Here is a 12,532-nt window from a genome sequence, read left to right on the forward strand (position 1 = left end):
ACAAGCAGGGTAGAAGGGGGTGTCAATGCAGAAATTATCTTCAGAACTGGCGCACAGCACCGCGGAAATTAAAATAAAATCCTGTTTTCCCCCCGATACGTCCAAGCGCAGCGTGAGCGCACGATATGCGATCGTTTTCCCCTCGCCAAATGTCTGCCGCTGTGATGCTGCCTGTGACACAACGGATACGGGCCAGCAGTGCGGAGACAGGCAGAGACGGAGGAGGAGGGGGTGTGGAGCAGAGACGATATAACGTCAGTGCCGTATGAGCAGGCAGAAGCAGCCTGCAGGCTCGGTACGCAGCAAAACAGAGGCGTAGAAAAACAATTTCCACAAAGTACTTATGTTGACATGACACGAAATTTAAAATGTGCTGCCATAGAAACCGTGATTTCCAAAGTTAGGTCAGGGGACTTTGAGGTCCTTGAGGGGGATCCAGGGGGGGAAAGTGATGCGTAGTGCCTGTTTTACATTTCGCTAAAGTATGGATCTTTTTCCTATTGCTTTGCGTTTGCTTACATTAACCAAATTATCACCCTGCTTGTGTCAGTCATCTTGATCCTGATAAATCTGCAAAAAAGACAAGCAGAGAGACTGTAAACAGAGCAATGTAGCCTACTGAGTGCGCATTGCAACAGGAAATTAACCAAGGAACAGACCACAGAGTGCAGAGGTAGACAGCATAAACAAAAAAAACAAAAATGTGGAAATTGATTGAAATGAGAGGCTCATGAAGTTTCGGGGAAACAAAAAATATATAAAGATACAAAACTTATTGGGTGGCACGTATACAAAAGACGTTTAAAGAAGTTTCACTTTGCTCCCCTGTATCATTTAAAACTGCCAATTCATCTTTTTTATTTACCTAATTTACCAGCCTTTTTGACCTGGCATAATTGCTCATTGCTTTAAGAAGACGAAAGACTGAAGGTTATCGTTCATTCCTTTCTGTTGTATTACTGGATGAGTGATTGTAAACAATCGATCAGTGAATCGCACCTCAGACTTCTTTGGTACCGTACTGCGCAGAGCAGGCGCAGTGAGGAGCTGTTCACCGCCTGTGGTACTGAAACTGTGTACCTTTCCTAGGGTGCAGTGTTCCACTTGTGCCACACTGGGGCATCCCATTCTCAGTTACACTGGATTGAAGCTCTAAGAAACTGACAGAGCAAGAACGTTTCCCTATGGCCGTACATTTGCTGAACATCAGGGTTAAGAAAAATATAGTTATGAGGTAACAAACAAGAATAAACAGAGAATAAAAACCCACCCAGTGCTACTTGACATAAACTCATCTTAGAATGCATCGATGGTACATTTTTAGTGTCAACTAAAATGAGACTTATGGAGTATATGTGTGAATTCAGGGTCTTAAAGGTAGCCTAAGTAATGTTTCTCTTATGAGTGTTTCATTTATTTATTTATTTTTACTTTATTTCTACAATAATCCATGATACATTCAGTGCACAGCTTGAGAAAAAATGGGCAAAGGATGCAAACAATTGAGCATTTATTTCCATCAAATGGAAGGATTTAAAATCTGTGAAATGGGTGGTCCATATGTGACATGTTTATATAATTACGCAGTGGGGAATGCAAAAACAAGTTACTTATTCTGGTTTTCTCATATGTATGTCTTTGATATTTCAAATTTTACTTGCATTTAATTAAGTCAATGGGATGTCTTTTTGTGTTTAAACTGAAGTAAGAACAAAAAGCATGAGCAAGAGAATAACATACAGGCATTCATGAATCAATGAGTTTATTTTGATGATCATGGTCATAGCAGGATATCGATTTAAGCCTTCTAAGAAGCCACCTTCTCTTCAATGGGGATGGGACCCAGGGTGACATCACCTTCCCATTCAAATGCTGAGAAAGAAAGAAGACATATATTAGAGATTCACCACAGTGGCTGTCTTACAACACAGTCAGTTTTTCAGTAAAAAGTTGACATAACAATGACACATTATTATAATAGTGGTAACAAATCATTAACTCTGATATAATGGTGTAATGTTGGCTGTTCAATTTTCCCAATGAAATATCAAATATTTCAAAGAATCAATTTTTATACAGTATAACATACTTTCAGTTTGGGACACATCACGGATCTTCCTGTCTGATGCACCGCCCCAGTTAGCAGTTGAGGTGCCAGTTGTAGTGCCACCTGAAGTTTGTCCACCGCCCCATTTTCCTGGCGTGTCAACTTGACCAGATTCACAGGAGCCACAAGCTGCATCAGTTCCGCCTGCTTCCTTCCACCTTGAAAGAAAGAGAGACGAAAACAGTAAATACCATATCAATTCTCCCGTCACACTCTTTCATTAACACCTGTGCAATCTCACCCATTAATGTAGGAACATGCTCTGTGACCACTATCAATGGGATGGGCGGCAGATGATGCTCTCAAGTGGCAGGTAATGTAGAGCTAGAGAAAAAAGGGAGTTTTGGTTACTGTTAAATATAATTTTGTTCCATTTGATGTATAGCAGAAAACATTAAATAAGTCTTGGAGATACTGACCAGTCCACTCTCAGCGTTCTTGAACCTAAAGGCCTCCAACTGGAACTGAAGCTTGTGGTCTGCAGTGCGAGGCATGAACTTAGAGTCAGAGCCTGTAATCCTAGCATCAAGTAAACACCTGTATACAGAAAAACATACAGCACAATATTAGAGATGGACAAAAATATTTTGGTGGAGAGCAACCTTCAATAACTCATTAAACTACCTCACCCGCTCTCGAGGAAGACGTATCTGGGGTTGGAGTTTGTTTCAGGCGACAGAGTAGCTACACAGCTTTCCACATAAACACGGAGGGGCACATGGTAATACAACATGACGGTAGCCTCAATATTAATGATGTCTCCCAGGTAATACTGGTAGCTTGGTCTCTCATATTGAAAGTCATCTGTACAGTGAAAGAATAACATGTTAGTAATGTAGACATAAACACATAAACGTAAAAAATAACCAGATAAAGCTTTTTTTGTTTTTTAAATTTACCTGTCATGAGTTTCAGGGTGAAATATAAGAACTCCTCCGCATACTTAACAGCAGAGAATGGGATCCATTGGGGGTCAATAGGCAAGCTGCTCACATTGTGCTTCCTAAATGATGAAAAGTGTTTAATTAGAATGCAGAAAATGTAAGTCAACTTAAGAATAATGCACATCTACAGTTGTAATAGACATATAGAGGTTGGTAAACCATTGTTACTGGAATTTCACCAGCCAAATGCTATGAATTACAATAATATTATACTAATATTATTTTAGATTGTTTTTGTTTACCACCTCCCGCTGATAGTCTACACACCTTGGGTAGTGGCATTCCACAATTACAGCAGCTTTGGAGGTCCTCACCACAGGTGATGGGCCCAAACTTTGGGGATCATAATTCAGTTGGAAGGTATAGATGAGGTAATTTTCTTCCATCTGGCAAATATTTAAAGAAACATTAGTAAAAAACAAACAACATCATATACACACACATTTTCCCATACTTTTAATCAATATTCATTATTTATTTCACAGCACTCTTTCAGTAAGTAGCATTTTTCATTGTGCTTACCCTCAATGAGCTGGCACAATCATGCAGCTCAGATACAAAAATCAACACTTGAGCACCAGTATCTTCTGCAACAGGACCACAGGTTCCCAGGAAAAGGTCGGCAGGATTGACTAATTGGCCTATCCCAAAAAAGTCCTTCTTGACTTCCACATGAGCATCCTTCTCCCTGCACTCAACAGCCACAGTTTTAGCAGGAACGGGATGCCTCAGCTCAAAAGCCACTTTGGGTCCAGGTTCAGGCTCTTGTACGAGAGGGAATTCCCACTTGAGTGGTTCGTTAAATGTCTGCTTGGTCTGTTGAGGTATCACTGGGTCCTGAGTCTGCTTGTTCTTTTTCCACTGAGCATCACAGAAGCTGCCAAACAAGGCCAGTGCCACAAGGCACACAGCAGTCCACTTCATCACCATGGCTTCACAACAACTTCACTAGGTGCTGTAAGGATGATGACAATGCACACCCACTTTTATAATACAGGCAGCCTACTGACATTCCCACCCCCTCTGTTGAACATTACCAATCAGATCTGATAGGCCTAAATCTCAGCCAATGAGATAATTGTAACTGCTGACCACAAGCTGTGACAGTACCATGTATACAGCTCTACTGATGCATCTTTAATTGGGTTTAGATTATTGAGTCTTCCCATGTGTAACACATGCCTGTGCCAAGAAAATACACGTATCTTCAAAAAAATAACAAAAAGGAAGGGAAAAGAACCATACATGTGCAGACACAATCAATATAAGGATAATGTACCACGTGAAATAAAATATAACACCATTGTCTTAATTTGAAAGTTACAATCAAATTTACAAATATTTTCTTTCTTCAAGCAACTTATAAAAGTTATAAATGGCTGACAAACACATGCTCAGAACAGTGGTCACAAAAGGTTATAATGACAAAAGGTTAGGCCGACCAGCCCCTCGGTATGACAGAACTTTATGTTTTTGCCAAAGTACATATTGTGAAGGTCTGAAAATCAATATGTCTCCAACCAGTATGAGCTGAAATTAAGCATGAAATACAACAAGAATACAGAAGCCCTTAATCCAAAGGCCCTGAAGGTGACGTTGGGGATGAAAAACAAAAACAAAACCTTCAAGACTTAAGAGCAAAAATATCATAAATATACAGTACCAGTGAAAAGTTTGCACACACTTTCTCATGCAAGTAAATGGAAAGGGGTGTCCAAATGTACATGTAGTTATGTGGTTGGGCATATTGTTTTATTGGTGTAAAATATAGACCAGCGACCCTATGAAGACCTTGTGAGGTTGAAATTTGTCAGCTTTAAAAAAAAAAAAAAAAAAGTTTCTTTTTTTTTTTCGATTAAACTTTTCCAGGGCACAGATACATTACACACAGGGCTCGAAATTAGCACTCGCCACTCGCCATTTGCGACCCAAATTCCTAAAGTGGCGAGACAGATTTTTGGCTGTCTCGCCACTTGGCTAGAAGACTGAATAGTAGGGGTGAGACGAGATCTCGTGCCGCGCGAGACGGCCCACGCGAGACGAAAACGCGACGATATTTGTAGTTGAAGTGAATATTGTCTCGCAAAGCTATAATTAAGTGGCGCACCAAAAAAAAAAAAAAAAAAAAGACGATCGGCTTTTTATCGCTCATTCGCACGTCATGTGTTGTTTTTATAAAGTCACATGTGGATCATTAAGCTTGTTACAGCTTTTACCTGCTGAGAAGATCTCAGTCAGAAGTATGAGATGAGGAGAGGAGCAGCAGCAGGTTGACCTCAGGTCTCTACACTGAGAGCCTGAGGTAGGAGCAGCGGAGGAATCTAGCGCATCTATGGAAGCCCAATGATGCCAAAAGTAAAATGAGTCTCACTACCAAATTATAACACTATTTATATTTTGTTCTACTTGTATATTTATGTGATACAGGATTTGAGCAATGGACCTGTATGTATCTGTTTGTTTCATTATAAATTCAAATGAAAGCTCAAAATCAGTGGGTGTGAAATGCTACGTCAAAACCGGTCATCCTGGTAGCTTAGTGGTTACAGCATATGCCATATATATGCAACGTCTCTGGTTTGAATCCAACAAGGGACCCTCTAATTTTGCATATTCTTACTCTCGCAGTTTATAGCACTGTATATAGTATAGAAGCATGTATGTGTTATGTTTGTGCACACTGAAGAGCTGTAAGGTCACAAGTTGTCATGATAGCCTTACCACAGCATGAAAATGTAATTTGGCTTGAGCATAGTGCTAAAGGGCAGGTCAGGATGCCATTAAAATCATGCGGATTCACCTTTAATGTCCAGTGTTAGAGAAGATCATGTCATATTTTGATGCAGTATCATATGCAACGCTTATATAAACTACAGTAATAGAGTAATAAAATGACATACTATATCTGGTATTGTATCTTTACAATAGAGGACAAGTTGTTGTAACTCATACTGTAAGTAACAGAAAACCAAATTGCTTCAGTGTTCTGTAATGGGTTAGTTTACCTAAAATACAGATAATAATTTTCTCACTCTAGTAGTGTGAAGCCAGTTCAGTTCCATTTTTCCAGTTTTTGAGGGTTCCTTTCATTTCTGTCACCACCATAATACAATTGAAGTAAATGGATTTGGAAGATAAGAGAAGTAAAGGAGTGTGTCATGCTCTTTGCATTCAAAAATTATACTTACGAAAATTCAACAGGATAATCAAGAGAGCTTGGTGTGAACAGTATTCATTGGAACTACTTTCCACTAAAAACTGATGAAAAATAGGAGCGTCCTAGTGGACGAGTGGTTAGAGCTCATGCCACATATTTTTTTCTTCCAGTGTTTTTTAATATAATTTGTACAATTTGGCACAATTATGCTGACTCTTTTCTGTTATGTTAGTAATAACTACCCTCTGTTAACTATTCATTACCCTGTCACTTATGTGTGACACTAAAGATGGGCAATTATCTGAGATGGAACCCATGATCGAAAGGTAGGCCACATATTCATTATTACTAGCTGATGGAATCTGCACAACTGTGGTTATACTCTCTAAGTCAGTGGCTTGAACACTGGATGCTAGCTGTGATGCAGTGGGCTGGTTCACTCTGCAAAAGTCCCTCTTCTGAAAAGATAACTGGAAACTTTCTGTGTTGATAAAATGATGTCCCCTGGCACTTGTAGTCATGCAGTCACTGTTCTGAAGAAGAGGTGTGGGTGTGTTGTGTGGATGCTGGATGTTGATGTAATGTCAACCTCCACACAACGGCCCTTTGAATCTGAGCTGTCAAATTAAAACAAAGCAAAAAAAGAGAAAAGAATAACATAAATATGACAATAATTTCCAAAGAAATGAAGGGGAAATGCCATTCAATTTGTTTTCCACATGGAATCAAGAGTTCAGTACTAACCATGAACTATTATGCCTAGTGTAAATACTCCAACAATATCATATCTCAGGAATTCTGTCCTTGAATGCTTCTTGGTTCTCTGTATTACTGTCCTGTAGTCCCATATTTTCCTCATTTCCAAGGTACTTAAAATATATCCGCTTTCGTGCAGCTTCCTTTTGGTTTTATGCTTCACCCAATTTTGGCCAACAGTATGACATCCTTTTTGAAGCTACGGTTATTTTGGGTGGTAGATTTAAAAAAGAATGCATTATTATGTAATTGGAATCATCAGTATTAAAACTACTATCATCATCATCATTATTATTGTTGAGTACTATGGTAGCATTGATGATAAAAGTACTAGTTGAAGTAGTAGTATTAATCAAGGGACAGCAACACATAATACCTTATTTTATGCATAAACTGACATGCCTCTGAGAAAAATAAAATGAAAATCTACCAAGGGAGCCCTTGTCTTTAAGCACAATACATTAAACATTAAATTTCAATCTCAAATAGTTAACCTTGTACCTTGTTGATTTGCAAATGCAATAAAAACCATGGGTGTAACTGTCACACTGACATGTATTTGATCAGTAGTCTTGTACTGTTCTAATCTTATATTGAATTTGTACCTGCCGCACTTAAAATCACAAATCCTGTATTTTCAGATCTAAGAAGATTTTTATTTCGAAATTTAGATACTGAAAACTCAGATAGAAGATATATCAAAACCCAAATCCAACATATTTGTTCAACACAGTCATCATTTCAAGTCAATACATTTTGATTCCTCACAAGATATTTTAATCATAATTTCTAAACGCAAAACATATATACTTACTACTGAAAATGCTATTGAACATAGAGTAAGACTAATCAAAGCTAAACCAGAGATATGTTAGATATTTATTTAATTTAAGTTCATATACATACCTGAACCAACTAGATATAATTTATGTTTCAAGTATCTTCAATTTTTATTCAGTCAAAAGCCAACTGAAGAAATAGAAGTGAATACATTTTTCACCTCTTTATTTCCACAAGGGCATTAAAACAGCTATACTCAATCAGATCAATATTCAACTGCAAACGTCAGTTTACTTGTATGTAGCAAGAAAATACACATTTTCCCAGCAATGATCTGTGGAACAAAGTTGTCATTAACCATAAACTCTTTGAAATGTCTATGAGTTTTCATAACATATATCTCCAAATATCATTTGGTATGTGTGTCTTTGAAAGGTGTTTTGACTAGTAAAAATGTCATGTTGTTTTGAATTATCAACCTGTCATGTAATAGTGTTTATTCCCAATGCATTTGTAAAAAATCAAATAAAATGCATAGCTGATCCTCTTGTAAAAAAATCACATTGTATAATGCTTCCAGTATCCTCTGGATATTTATATATTTTGTTGTTTTCTGAAAAATAAAATCAAGATACAGTACTGTGCAGCATGCTATGCTGGAGAGGAGTTAACCGAGCTAGCAGCCGAGCTGGTATTGATACTCTCTCTATATATATGTATATGAATTACATTAATACTGCTTTGTGCTCTGTGTGCTACTCTCTGCTTACATCTACTGTTACACTTGATACTGACTAGTAAGATGTACTTAATACTGCAAAAGTAAAAGTTACTTCTGTAAAAACAGAATATGATCAGGGTGAATTTTGAACACTGGAAATAAATCATGTATTCATCCCAGCAGCAGTCCCCCATGGCACTCAAAATTTCCCTGGAATTTTCTAGTTATTAATTAAGGTTCCATTCCATTCAGTTTTAAGAGAGCCGAGTTCCTGCTATTTCTCAAGCTTAAGGGGAGATCACACTAAATACTTCCTAAATGGAATGGAGTCTCAATTAATAATAATATTTAATAATTAATGTTAAAGTTTGTGTACATATTTCCTGTATTTTCTGTTTGTATAATGGTGGTGGCCTAAGACTTTTGCACAGTATTGTATCTTCTTTAGTTTTGCCTAGTCATAACTCCAGTTAAAGTTCCATACTCCATACAGCATGTTTAGATATCAAAAACAGTCATTAGAAACAACTTTCATTACATTATGTTTTATGCTCAAGTTAAAGTTGAGTCAAAACTGAACTAGATATTTCATTAATTATGTTAATAATGTATCACAAGTCATAAATGATTAAATGAATGTTAAAATTGCTTGCAGATCACTTGCTTACTCCAACTGTTATTTATTCTATAAACTGTGGATGCTTGTTAGTTGGGAATTTTTATGTTTTGTCTTGCACAATCTTCTTGGAAGTAAGGCTTCATTATGTTGTAATTTTTTTGCAATGGCAAAATGCTCTTAAAGATAAGAAGAGTATTTGTTTTGTCAAGCCGTGCTGTGCTAACACATTGTGACCACAACTGTATAGGTCATACAGACCCTGTGAGGGTTTGCGTTTTGAAATTGTTTACACAAGCTGGTATTTCATTGATTTGGGATCAACAACAATAAGTGGGCTCTCTGCAGAAAGCATGGTACAGATAACAATCAACAAATATTCATGTGGACTTAATAGTATGTTTTATATTATGTATGCTCTTAGTATCCACAGATGCAATGTAAAATTTCTGTAATTTTGTTTCTGAGTGTCCTTTTAGACATTGTCTCTGTACTCGTCAGTCCTTCACCACAGACCGTAACTGAAACATTTGATTGGCAGGTGTGAATAGCAAATAGGATGTGAGATATCAACATGTCAACATAACCTTATCTTATAAAAGTCAGCGTATTTGCACCATATCTTACACAGCAGCTGGTGCTCCTCGTGTGAAACCATGGCAATGAAGTTGATTTGTGGCTGTCTTTTGGCACTTGCTCTGTTTGGCTGTCTGGCTGATGCTCAATATCACGGTCAACAGCACACTCAGAAGCCCAAGCCATCTCCGGATAACCAGCAGCGTCAGAAGACTCGGGAGCCCCAGGTAAAGAACCCTTTAAAAACAACAGACCCAAGTGCATTTCATACTTGTGAAGTAGAAGAGCAATACAAGATACGGTGTGGTGCTCCAAGTATCTCTGCTTCAGACTGTGAGGCTATAAACTGCTGCTACGATGGACGCTCATGCTATTATGGCAAAGCCGGTGAGTATTACCCTACTCCTCACAGAACTTCTTGTTGCAAACTGTAAAACATTCAAGTTTAGTGAGTGGTTTTATTATATTTTATATTTGAAACTTAAGGTGAACTTAAATGTGTTTAATGCATGAGCCCTGATGCATGATGCCTCTCTTATTTGTTCTATTCAGTGACTCTTCAGTGCACTAAGGATGCCCAGATCATTCTGGTGGTGGCCAGAGACGCCACCCTACCTAACCTTGACTTGGAGTCTATTACTTTCCTTGGAGATACTGGAGTGTGCAGCCCTGTTGGCACCACTTCAGCTTTTGCCATCTACCAGTTCCCTGTCTTTGGCTGCGGCACTGTCATGACGGTAAGGGTTGTTATTCATATGACTTTAATTACATTTGCGTTCACTTTTGCAAGGTAATAAAGACTGAATACTGCCAATTTACTGTAGGAGGAGCCCGGTGTTATAATCTATGAGAACAGGATGTCCTCCTTTTATGAAGTCGCTGTTGGACCCCTCGGAGCCATTACCAGAGACAGCCACTATGAGTAAGTGTTTTTCTTTCTTTAACACTGAGTGATGACTCTATGTTAAGATGTAGACTGGGGCTAAACATATTCAGATACTGCAGTGGTGTAGGTAGGATAGGGTAGTGACCTTGAATTCTCCACAAGGGGTTAGTTCATTGTGAAGTTTTCAAACCAAACCTCACTCAGATGATTTTCTAACTGACTGACACAAAACCTTATTTTTGTCTCAGATTGTTTATCCAGTGTAAATATATTGGCACTACAGTTGAGGCTTTGGTCATTGAGGTTGGCGATGTTCCTCCACCATTCCCAGTTGCAGCTCCTGGACCCCTACGTGTGGAGCTCAGATTGGCCAATGGACAGTGTACTACAAAGGGTTGTGTCGAAGGTTAGTGTGAGGAAGGTACCTCATGCAGGTAGTTTCTTTTGGCAGTGACTGTGTAACTAACAAATTCTTCTGTTTGTGCAGCGGAAGTGGCTTACAACTCCTTCTACGTAGATTCTGATTACCCTATCGTAAAGGTTCTCAGGACACCTGTGTACGTTGAGGTCAGAATGCTGGAGAGGACTGACCCCAACATTGTCTTGACTCTTGGAAGATGTTGGGCAACTATTGACCGCAACCCTTTCAGTCGTCCTCAGTGGGACCTGCTGATTGATGGGTAAGATTAAGAGCTAGTTAGACTTGAGAGATGAGCACATATGAACCTTTTTAATGCTCAACTCAATGTCCCTTCCACCCTCTCTCTTTTCTAGCTGCCCCTACCGGGATGATCGCTACACTACAAACCTGGTTCATGTGGATGCCTCATCAGGACTCATGTACCCAACCCACCACAGGCGTTTCATTTTCTACATGTTCACTTTTGTTTCTTCTGGATCTTCCAATCAAGCCAAAGTAGGGTCTAATCATCCTGGCAAGGGAAACAAGGGAGGGGCAGATCCTGATGTTATGACTCCTCTCAGGGAAAAGGTATGGGATGCAACAGTGGTCAACCCTGCTCCTGGAGAGCTACTGGCCTGAATGTTTTAGGTATCTCCCCACTCTAACACACCTAATTCTAATGACAAGCTTCAGCTACTTGATAACAAGCCAATAATCAGAATTGGGTGTGTTGGAGTAGGGATATACCTTAATCATGCAGGACAGTAGCTCTCCAGGAGCAAGGTTGGAGACCATTGATCTAGAGAAAAGGTGTTTATGGGGGACTTTGCTTTTATATTAATTTCAGTATCACTTCATTTACTAACATTACATTTATTTTCGAACAGATACATATCCACTGCGATGCAGCTGTGTGCAAGGGATCTGCTGTAGATAATTGTGAGCCCAGGTGCTTCAGAAACAGTAAGTAGCATGGTGCTTACAGTATGTTTTGCTTAATTATTACTGAGATTAGTACAGGAAGTTAATATTTGTCAGGTGCTATACATGAACAGCATGATCTGTGGTGTGAGAATTAGAAACGCTCTTAGCTAAAGATATCTTAGCCAAGACAATAATTGATGTCTTATGTTGTCTTGTCATGTCTTATTTAACCCCATGTCTGACTGCAATTGACCACTGTCAACTGTGTATTGTACACAGGGAGGGATATTGCTGCTTCAGCCAAGAAAGACACCAGGGCTGAGACCACTCTGGTTAGCAGTATGGAGGTTGTCATCGTTGACCCAAGTACTCAGTAACATCATCCAGACAGAACTTTTCATCATGAAATCTCTGTTCACAAAGCATACTGAAAACTGATTGAGTTTGAAATAAATCTTCAAATGGCTAACGTGTTCTCTGATATCATAAATTCATCATTCAGAACAATTATTTACACTGTGACCTCACCAAGCACCCATAAAAGCTAATACTAATGCAACAGAAAATATAAGTGATAACCATTCCATCTTCAAATCAGTAAATTAACTGGCATAGCTCTGTTACATATTAAACTAATAAACAATTGAGCAGTTTGTCATTGT

General features: G+C 38.7%; 2 protein-coding genes across 2 annotated transcripts; one reads left to right on the forward strand and one right to left on the reverse strand.

Moving 5' to 3' along the window:
- Nucleotides 1-1,745: 1,745 nt before the first annotated feature.
- On the reverse strand, nucleotides 1,746-4,016 carry LOC128358341 (zona pellucida sperm-binding protein 3-like). Its single transcript, XM_053318583.1, has 8 exons — nucleotides 3,574-4,016; nucleotides 3,319-3,437; nucleotides 3,007-3,110; nucleotides 2,737-2,911; nucleotides 2,527-2,644; nucleotides 2,349-2,431; nucleotides 2,090-2,265; nucleotides 1,746-1,872 (listed from the first exon to the last, which is right to left on the reverse strand). Exons 1-8 carry the CDS (start codon nucleotides 3,979-3,981, stop codon nucleotides 1,808-1,810), a joined length of 1,248 nt encoding a protein of 415 aa, XP_053174558.1. The 5' UTR covers nucleotides 3,982-4,016; the 3' UTR covers nucleotides 1,746-1,807.
- A 5,704-nt stretch (nucleotides 4,017-9,720) lies between these two features.
- Nucleotides 9,721-12,339, forward strand: LOC128358340 (zona pellucida sperm-binding protein 4-like). The gene is made up of 8 exons (XM_053318582.1): nucleotides 9,721-10,044; nucleotides 10,210-10,394; nucleotides 10,482-10,579; nucleotides 10,792-10,949; nucleotides 11,031-11,223; nucleotides 11,318-11,534; nucleotides 11,834-11,909; nucleotides 12,150-12,339. The coding sequence occupies exons 1-8, from the start codon at nucleotides 9,738-9,740 to the stop codon at nucleotides 12,245-12,247; spliced, it is 1,332 nt and encodes a 443-aa protein (XP_053174557.1). The 5' UTR covers nucleotides 9,721-9,737; the 3' UTR covers nucleotides 12,248-12,339.
- The last annotated feature ends 193 nt before the right edge of the window (nucleotides 12,340-12,532 follow it).

The sequence above is a fragment of the Scomber japonicus genome, chromosome 5 (assembly GCF_027409825.1).
Source record: "Scomber japonicus isolate fScoJap1 chromosome 5, fScoJap1.pri, whole genome shotgun sequence".
NCBI lineage: Eukaryota > Metazoa > Chordata > Actinopteri > Scombriformes > Scombridae > Scomber > Scomber japonicus.

Coding starts and splice junctions, on each gene's coding strand:
- LOC128358341 (XM_053318583.1), bottom strand. CDS start 3,981: ATGGTGATGAAGTGGACTGCTGTGTGCCTTGTGGCACTGGCCTTGTTT. Junction 3,438..3,573: donor ATTGTGCCAGCTCATTGAGG/GTAAGCACAATG, acceptor AATATTTGCCAG/ATGGAAGAAAATTACCTCAT. Junction 2,645..2,736: donor TACGTCTTCCTCGAGAGCGG/GTGAGGTAGTTT, acceptor TTCTGTATACAG/GTGTTTACTTGATGCTAGGA.
- LOC128358340 (XM_053318582.1), top strand. CDS start 9,738: ATGGCAATGAAGTTGATTTGTGGCTGTCTTTTGGCACTTGCTCTGTTT. Junction 10,580..10,791: donor ACCAGAGACAGCCACTATGA/GTAAGTGTTTTT, acceptor TTTTTGTCTCAG/ATTGTTTATCCAGTGTAAAT. Junction 11,224..11,317: donor TGGGACCTGCTGATTGATGG/GTAAGATTAAGA, acceptor TCTCTTTTCTAG/CTGCCCCTACCGGGATGATC.